We start from the raw sequence: 9,948 nt of genomic DNA, 5'->3' as shown, positions 1-9,948 counted from the left end.
CTTGATCGAGAGGCTAAATGCATACATTCTCATTCTACTCCGAAACATGCCTAAATTTCAAATTCAAGTGCTCCAAAAGAGTTGGAAAAAAAAACTTTAAGTGGGCAGAAGAGATTTTTAAACAGACAGTTTATTTTAAACATCAGCGGAAACAGGGCGGAAGTACACTGAAAATGGTGGGGAATGACCTGCCACCGGTTCCCAGCAGGGCCCACCGCTGCATCAGGTGGTAGGTTCATTAAAATCAAAATTGGGGTCCAATGAAGTAAATAAGACCCCGATTGCCACTTTTAGACTGAATTGGCCGAAGCATGTGCTGTACATGCTCCGACAAATATCAGATGGTGGCCTGGCTGAAGAGGAGGCAGTGGTAATTATTTCTCTCTTTTGGTGGGTCTGGAAGGAGCAGGAGTGCTCCTCCAGACTTCACAAAACTAGCCTTGACCGCTGCAGCTCCGGCTCCCCCTCCAGAGATCTGGATTCCCCCAGCCCCCCACCCCTGCTACGGGCCTACCGGCCGGGGCGCTTAATGTTATGACGATGGTGAGGGATACAAGGGTGGTCTGAGATGGCCTGGCTATTAATTGAAACCGCAGGAGTAGAAGGGCCATGGAAGATGACAAAGTCAAGAAAATGGCCATGAATATGAGTAGGAGAGTTTATATGGAGGGAGAGGTTTAGGGAGAACAGGAGAATTATAAATCAAATGAGAGAGGGGTGGAACACGGTGAGGTGCTTGAATAAGGAGAATGTGTCAAAAGAATAGGGGGAGACACCAAGGTGTGATAAGGGCCATGCTGCCACTGCAGTGGTGGAAAGTAAGGCCAAGCGGGGATTTTGGTAAGGAGCAAATATTTTCACATTAATAATAAAATAAATCCTGTAATCCAGACACCTCATAACTCTGTCACTTTAGAATGACCAAAATTCTGAAATATCTCCGTATATAAGAGAGAAAAGGTGAAGAACAATTCTGAAAAAATACAGCACATGTCCAAACGCATCAAACAAACAACTTGCAGCTCACATTAGCGAGCACTAAAATTTGGCCAGAGCGATTAACTCTCAGTTGGAATGAGACTTACTCATTTGGTTCAGAAAATGACATATTTTTGTAGTGTCTCAGTCTTAAAAATAAACACAGGTCGACTTACTAAAACAATTTGCCTCACTCTTTTTGATCATAAATCCCACTTCTAACATTTTCCTAATCTTCTACCTTTTCCCAAGTCCAAAACTAGACAGAGGTGGGGGCTGGGGAATAGTGCCTGGCCATGTCTTAGGAAAAAGGTTAGAATTTTATTCAGGCAAATTATTTCATTGACCCTAACAGTCAACTAATACAGAGGGTGCAGCCTCTCTCTGTCCAGTTTATATATTAAAAATAATATATTTTTTCTCAAAAATACTATCATGCCCAAAACAAACAAAACACCCTGCAGATACTGGAAATCTGAAATAAAAAACAGAATAATATTGGAAACAGGCAGCAGGTCAGGCAACATTTGTGGAAAAAGGAAATAAGTTAACATTTCAGGTATAACTCTTCATCAGAACTGGAAAATAATCCAGTTCTGATGAAGGGTTATTCCAGAAACGTTCATTTCTTTCTGACTATTTAGCCAAAATCTAGGCAGTGGTAATCTATTCTCTACTGCACATTATTGAAAAAGCTTATGAGGAATTGAAAAGCATGTTTTTCATCATCACCCCTCTCCTCAAAAAAACAAACCTTGGCTCCTCCGTCCTTGCAAACTGCCGCCCCATCTCCAACCTCCCTTTCCTCTTCAACGTATTGAATGTGTTGCCGCCTCCCAAATCCGTGCCCATCTTTCCCACAATTCCATGTTTGAAGCCCTCCAATCAGGTCTCCGCCCCTGCCACAGTACCGAAACGGCTCTCATCAAAGTCACAAATGACATCCTTTGTAACTGTGACAAAGGTAAACTATCCCTCTTCATCCTTCTTGACTTGTCTGCAGCCTTTGACATGGTTGACCACTCCATCCTTCTCCAACGCCTCTCCACCATCGTCCAGCTGGGTGGGACTGCACTCGCCTGGTTCCATTCATATCTACCTAATCATAGCCAGAGAATCACCTGCAATGGTTTCTCTTCCCGCTCCTGCATCATTACCTCTTTGAGCTTTGAGACATCTGGTGGTCGTGAAAGACGCTACATAAATGCAAGTCTTTCTTTCTCTGGTGTCCACCAAAGGTTTATCCTTGGGCCCCTCCTATTTATCATCTACATGCTGCCCCTTGGCGACATAATCTGAAAGCACAGCGTCAGTTTCCACATGTACGCTGATGACACCCAGCTCTACCTCGCTGCCACTTCTCTCGACCCCTCCACGGTCTCTAAATTGTCAGACTGCTTGTCCGACATCCAGTTCTGGATGAGCAAAAATTTTCTCCAATTAAATATTGGGAAGACCAATTAAATATTGGGAAGACCAAAGCCATTGTTTTTGGTCCTCGCCACAAATTCCACTCCCTAGCCATTGACTGCATCCCACTCCCTAACCTTGGTGTCATATTGAATGCTGAAATTAGCTTCCGACCACATATTCGTGGCATAACTAAGACCGCCTATTTCCACCTCCATAACATCACCCGTCTCCACCCTTGTCTCAGCTCATTCGCTGCTTTAACCCTCATCCATGCCTTTGTTACCTCTAGACTTGACTATTCCAATGCACTCCTGGCTGGCCTCCCACGTTCTACCCTATGTAAACTTGAGGTCACAACCCCCCCCCCCCCCAAGATATTTGCGCTCCTCCAATTCTGCCCTCTTGAGCATTCTGATTATAATCGCTCAACCATAGGTGGCCATGCCTTCTGTAGCCTAGGCCCTAAGTTCTGGAATTCCCTTCCTAAACCTCTCCGCCTTGCTACCTCTCTTTCCTCCTTTAAGACACTCCTTAAAACCTACCTCTTTGACCAAGCTTTTGGTCATCTGCCCTAATTTCTCCTTATGTGGCTCGGTGTCAAATTTTTTGTCTTATACTTCTGTGAAGCGCCTTGGGATGTTTTACCACGTTAAAGGTACTATATAAATACTAGTTGTTGTGAAACAAAAGAATGTTACAACAGTTAATCTTTTGGCAGTTTCATTGGGTGCTATACTGTTATATTTTTGTTTAGTTTGTTTTCTGATTGATGTTATCGTATAATAGTTACACACTGATATGCTCATTGGGTGTGACACTGTGATGTTATTGTCAAGAAAAAAATCACCAGAATGAAGACTCAGCCAAGAGTGTAAGACACAAATTTGCTGGGGTTTCAGGTCCCAGAAGCTTTGGTTTGTCAGAACCGTTCGTTTATTTTTAACCTAAATAATGGGTTAAGCATGTTAAATATGAAGGCCAGTGTTTCAAAAGTGCCAGCACCTCGATTTCAAAATTCTCATCCTTGTTTTCAAATCCCTCCATGGCCTCACCCCTTTCTATCTCTGTAATCTCCTTCAGCCCCCTCCCCCCCTGCCGAGATATCTTCTGCCCTCTTGAGGATCTCTGATTATATAGGTGGCCGTGCCTTCTGTTGCCTAGGCCCTAAGCTCTGGAATTCCCTGCCTAAACCTGTCCACTGCGCTATCTCTCTTTCCTCCTTTAAGATGCTCCTTAAAACCTACCTCTTTGACCAAGCTTTTGGTCACCTGCCCTAATTTCTCCTTATGTGGATTGCTGTCAAATTTATTGTCTTAAAATACTCCCGTGCAATGCCTTGGGACGTTTTACTACAATAAAGGCGCTACATGAATGCAAGTTGTTGTTATTACAGAAAATGCTGGAAAAACTCAGCAGGCCAGTGGAGAGAAAATAGAGTCAACGTTTCGGGTCAAATCCTTTGTTCGGATTTCCAGCATCTGCAGTATTTTGCTATCGTAAGTTGTTGTTGTTGTTCAGGTGGGCTACTGTAGGTATCACACGGTTGCAGTAATCGCACCCTGATTATTGCCCTGTTGGAAGACGGCAAAATCCCAACACGTGACTCACAATCTCGGCGAGAACTACAGCTACCGGCGTGCACCGCGGCTGTTTCACCGCGACCCGTTGGTGGGTGGCGAGCGCGGATGACGACGGAGGAGCCGCAGCCAATAGAAGGGTGGGTGGGATCACCCTGGCTGCCCGGTGACCGCGCGGAAGGAGTGGAAGATGGCAGCGGTGGTGAGGCTGGCGCTGCGAGGAGCCGGCTGCAGGGGCCGCGCGAGGTGGGCGCGGGTGGCAGTGACCGCCGCCGCCCAACGGTCGATGGCGCATTTCACCTTCGTGCCGGAGCCCGACCCTACGCAGTATGGTGAGAGGGGCGAGGGCGAGTCCTTTGGGTTGGAGGACATTGCTCTTGACTCTTCAGCGGTGATCGCATCAAATCAACAACACGGTGATAGGGCTCAGGTTTCAACACAGGGAGACAGTGCTGCAAAGGAAAAGGACCTTTACTGGTGCAGGACATGCAGAGTAAAAACTGCTGCTGCTGGTTTAAACCCCCTCTCCCCGTGGTCCCATTGACAATATGCTCCTGTTTCAGGTGTAACCCTGCCGCTGTTACTGACTGTGTGTGTGTGATGATTATACTGTGATAGCAACCTTCACGCCCCAAAGAGCTGCACAGCCAATGAATGAAGCACTTTTGAAGGGAGTGAAATTAGGAAACATTTCTACACACAAAGGGTGGTAGAAGTTTGGAACTCTCTTCCACAAATGGCAATTGATGCTAGATCAATTGTTAATTTTAAATCTGAGACTGAGATTTTTTGTTAACTAAAAGTATTAAGGGATATGGAGCTAGGTTGCAGGATAGCCATGATCTCATTGAATGGCAGAACAGGCTCGAGGAGCTACTGTTCCTATGCTTCATTGTACAATGATTTGGGACGTGAAGTTTGCTATATAAATATTGATTGTTGTAATGTTAGGAAGTGCAGCAGCCAGTTTGCACAAAGCAAAGTCCCACAAACATCAATGAGCGAGCAATCAATCCTTAGGCAGTCCCTCGGAACCGAGGGTGACTTGTTTCCTCATTAAAAATGAGTTCTCGGGTGACTGATGAGTCCAATGCGGGACCTTCAATCTCTGTCACAGGTGGGGCAGACGGTGGGTGTGGTGCTTGGGTTGACGTGCGCTGCTTGGCTTCTGCTTGCTCCCGGCGAAGAGACTCGAGGTGTTCGGTGCCTTCCCGGATGCTTCTCCTCCACTTTGTGCGGTCTTGGGCCAGGGATTCCCAAGTGTCAGTGGGGATGTTGCACTTTTTCAAGGAGGCTTTGAGGATGTCCTTGAAGCGTTTCCTCTGCCCATGTGGGGCTCTCTTGCTGTGCCGGAGCACCGAGTAGAACGCTTGTTTTGGGAGTCTTCTTTCAGGCATGCGGACAATGTGACCCGTCCATCAGAGCTGATCGAGCGTGGTCAAAGCCTGAGCGAGAACACTGACGTTGGTGCGCCTATCCTGCCAGTGGATTTGCAGGATCTTGCGGAGGCAGTGTTGGTGGTACCTCCAGTGCTTTGAGGTGCCTGCTGTACATGATCCATGTCTCTGAGGCATACAGCAGGACGGGTATCACTGCTGCTCTGTAGACCATGAGCTTAGTGCCGGGTTTGAGGTCCTGGTCTTCAAACACTCTCTTCGTCAGGTGACCGAAGGCTGCACTGGCACACTGAAGGCAGTGTTGGACTTCGTCATCGACGTCTGCCCTTGTTGACAGTAGGCTCCCCAGGTATGGAAAGTGGTCCATGTTGTCCAAGGCCTTGTCGAGGATTTTGATAATCGGGGGGCATAAATAATCTGTTTTTGGTGGTGTTGATTGACAGACAAATGATGCCCAGGATACCAGCAAAACTCCCCTTCTCTTCAAATAGTGCCAATGAACCGTTTATGTCAAACGGAGAGGGCAGACGAGGCCTCGGTTTAACACCTCATCCAAAAAACGGCACCTCTGGCAGTGCAGCGCACCCTCAGTACTGCAGTGAAGTGCTAGTCTAGATTCTGTACTCAAGTCTCTGGAGTGGTACTTGAACCCACAACCTTCTGATTCAGAGGCGAGGGTGCTACCACTGAGCCAAGGCTAACACCTTGACATCAGGACCGGGTTACCTTGCTGTGATCAAAGCCAGGGCTTTGGATGATGCCATATATTGTGAGTAGGTTGCATGTCTTTTGAACTCTGAGATTCAGTTGCAGCTATCAACTTGCCCACAGTTACGATAATACCTCTAAAGTGCAGCATCTGATTGGTTTTTATTAAAAATATACTTTAGTTATTTTGGCATTACATGGTGACCTGAGTTTATCGGAGCAGCATGATCCAGGCTGTACCCTTGAACCCTTGTAGTTTGGCCATCAATTTCATCCCATTTGTGCTCACATTTCTTATTTTCTAGTTTGTCCTGTTTTAATTTTGTAGGCCTAGTGGTTTGCGAAGGGCTGCTTTTTAGTGTTGTTTACGTTTATAAACCCTACAACAGAATACCAAAATATGTTGGTATGAACAACTTGAGATGCATGCAAATTAATGGGAACATGGATTTAAACTTTGTTGTTGCCCCAAGGCTCCTTGGTATACCTATGTGACCCACAAGAACAAAAAGCTTGCACACCCCTCCCCTAGAGTATTATTATAAGTTGTAATCCAGCTCATTCCTGTATGTAGAAAGTATTGGTGCTTTACTTGAGCAATAATGAATTCGAATACCTGCATATATTTTCAAAACAATCAATGAGGTGACGAAACTCCTAATCTAAATATGCCTTTGAGTTTTAGATGTATCTTTGTTACCTCCAGACTCAACTATTCCATTGCTGTCCTGGCCAGTCTCTAATCCTCCAATCTCCATAAACTTCAGCTCAACCAAAGCTCTGCTGCCTGCATTGTATCCCACACCAAGTCCCCCTCACCTCTGCCATGCCGATTTGCATTGGCTCCGAGTTACCTAGTGCTTCAAATTTAAAATTCTTGTCCTTGTGTTTAAATTTCTTCATGACCTTGCCCCTCCCTATTTTTGGAATCTCCTCCAGACTTATAGCCCCCAAATTCTATATTTCTCTTAATGTAGCCTCTTGTGTATTCCCACCCACCTACCTTCATTCTGTCACTGACGGTGCACCCAAACCCCACACTCTGGAGTTCCCTCCCTCTTTCCTACCCTTACTTTTTTACAATTTTAACTGTGGTATTTATTGTCACAAGCACTGGCGCAAACAATGGCCCAGCATTAGGTGAGATATTTCTGCTATGCCAGTAGGTGTGAGTCAAAATTATTGTTAGCATTATGTAGTATTGTACATGAATGTGCTACATCTCCAACATTATATTAGTATTCTAAATTATTAGATGCTAGCTTAGATTTGAAAGATTTGTTGGCATCTTTCCTCTTCCCAACCAATTATCTGGAGAAGAAAGAGCAAAGCTGCAGCAATGATTCAGTTCTGGACTTGAGTCTCGGATGTGAGGGAGATGAGACATACTGTGAGCCATGTGGAGAAATAGACAATTGTGTTTATAATTTGATTTTGGCTGAAGGTTAGGTAAAAAGAAAGGTGACTGTGAAATGTCTCCAAACCGTTTTTGCTTTTTTTTCCCTTTTTTATTTCTTCCTACTCTCCTGCCTCCAAAAGACTTTAATTCCAGCCTGTGTTAAGCATTGGCATTGCAATTAAGACATCGGCATTCAGAATGGCACAGCAGTTGATCACATAGCATCCTCTATAATGTGCAAATCCAGCAAGTTCTTCAAAATAAGCTGCAAAACGGAAGGCACTTTAGCTTTCATTGGATGACTTTGTAATGAGAAAATATTGTGTGTGTTTTTTTTAAAAAGGCCCAACTCAGAAGATGAACCTTTTCCAATCTATTACAAGTGGCTTGGACAATGTTTTGGCAAAAGATCCAACTGCAGGTATGTAACTTCATTTTCTTTTCTTTTTAGGGGGTGGAACATGGAAATGGAAGTAGGAAATGCTCTTAATAGAATTTTTTAAGCCTATATCATGTTTTTAATTGCATTTCAGTGGTTCATGCATTAATACAGTTTTAGCATTGGTTCTGATGTAAATACAGGAAACTTTGTGTTATCCGGAGGCTAAATGTCCGGCAAGCTCGAGCCACCGGCAAAAATCAGGAGCCGTTTTTTTTCTTTTCTTTTCGTTGCTTTTTTCTCAACAGTCAAGCTGTGCAAGGTCTGTAGCTAAGCAACAGCTTCAGCTAGAGACGCTACAGAGACGCTTGCCGACTGTTTAGAAGCTACAGGGTTTGTTGATTTACACGGAGCTGAAAATCTCCGTATGCTTCAACATTAGCGCTGGAGTGTCCGGCAGTTTTGAGGGAACGGTAACAGCTCGGTCCCGTCGGTGCCGGATAGCACAAAGTTTCCTGTAGTGCATTATATTCCTGTCTATTAATCATTGGTGATATCTTTGTCTTCCTCCTAAGCCCTTGCGGAGAATGGTATTATAAATAGTTTAACTGCAGCCACAATGAGAGTTGACCCTTTTTGTGTGCGGTGAAAAAGCCCTTTTACTCATTTTTTTCCTACCCCCCCTGTCCTGTCTAATCATAAAGTAAATGCAGTAGGAAGCTTCAATTTTTTTTTACAAAAAGAATGCAGCCATAATGTTTAAAAATATATTTTCAGTCTTACGTTTTGTTTTGGACGTTTTATTACATTAAAGGCGCTATATTAATGTAAGTTAATTTATTTGCAGGTTTTCCCTAAAGCAACATTAGAGATCTAGATGCCACTAATGCAGATGAAAACAAATTCATTTTGAAATTCGACATAAAATTAACTGCATTTATGTGTCCTGTCTCTTAAAATGAATCCTTCTGCTGACAAGTTTACTGCCTGCTTCTGGTGTTACTGGAAAAACTGGCTTGTCAAGCTACAAATTACAACTTCTGCCCTCTACAGCTTTCAGTTGCCTCCAGTAAATTCTTTAGATTGTTTTCTTTCTTTCTTTACAACTGTGACTCGCTCATCATTTCATTCTTGTATTGGTATCAGCTGAACGACAAACTAAAAATAATGGGCCAGAATTTGCTTTCAAAATAATGGTGAGGCTTGTGGAGTTTGCCGTTATTTATGCGCAAATGGTACAGCAACTTCAGATGAGGGCCAGATGCGCGGTTAAATGCGAATATGCAAAAGTTAATCGGCGAGTTGCACTACTTCACCCTTAGCTTCACGAAAACGGCATCTCTCTGCCTGCCTCAGCCTTGAAATTCATTGAATCACGTGAAGTTGCAGCATTTCTGCGGCAGGTACGAACCAAACTCGCCAGCTAAGTATGTAAGGGCAAGTCTAACTAACGGCAGACACCATTAGATGCCTTGCTACAGAAAAATCTGGGCCAATGTCTGAACTCATTTACTCACCTGTACAAATATTGGGGAAAAAGAGAAAATAATATATTTGGCATAAAATAAGAGGTAACATTCTTTTAACTATGGATAATGTAAATCAGGAAGAAAATGTATACTGCTGCAGCGGTGAAGTGTGTTGTAATACCAGTGTGTAGTGTCGTGGAATAAAGTGTTTGATTTCTACTACTTGCCTAAGTTCCTGATCTCAATAGTTATACGGAGGTGGTGAAAAGAGGCCAAGTATCCCCCCAAGGAAGAGAGAGAATTATAATGGGCCTGCTTGTGTATTGTGAGAGATGAGCGAACAGGTTGCCTGCCAAACTCTCCTTGCCTTCAGGAGGTGTGAAGGCAAATAGAGGGCTTTCATACAGAAAAAAGTTAATTCCATAATTTTCAAAACTGGATCAGGCACATGTTTTATAAAGGTCGAGGAAGATATTTCTTTTCTACCATTATTTTCTTTAGTGCTCTATTTTCTTGAATTTTAATGGTCCATTTTCAGCAATCAAAAAAATGTAGGCTGCACATTGGAATACAGACATGCAATGGAGTGATAGTGTGTGGTTGTCAGAGATTGTCCAATTGTCAAGCT

The 9,948-nt window shown here is 43.9% G+C and overlaps 1 protein-coding gene across 6 annotated transcripts in view; it reads left to right on the top strand.

Moving 5' to 3' along the window:
• The first annotated feature begins 4,076 nt into the window (after positions 1-4,076).
• bckdhb (branched chain keto acid dehydrogenase E1 subunit beta) overlaps positions 4,077-9,948 on the top strand; it is a 536,758-nt gene continuing 530,886 nt past the window's right edge. The window contains exons 1-2 of one of the 6 annotated variants that reach the window (XM_085997677.1): positions 4,077-4,300; positions 7,816-7,893. In XM_085997677.1, coding sequence (XP_085853803.1) covers positions 4,159-4,300; positions 7,816-7,893 — 220 coding nt within the window. In that variant the 5' untranslated portion in view covers positions 4,077-4,158. The remainder of the gene's footprint in view (positions 4,301-7,815; positions 7,894-9,948) is intronic. The other 5 variants (XM_085997678.1, XM_085997680.1, XM_085997679.1 and 2 more) reach the window with 5 other exon arrangements.

The sequence above is a fragment of the Somniosus microcephalus genome, chromosome 9 (genome assembly GCF_052327205.1).
Source record: "Somniosus microcephalus isolate GS21.2 chromosome 9, FLI_Smic_1.0, whole genome shotgun sequence".
NCBI lineage: Eukaryota > Metazoa > Chordata > Chondrichthyes > Squaliformes > Somniosidae > Somniosus > Somniosus microcephalus.
This window is presented reverse-complemented; position numbering and strand designations above follow the sequence as displayed.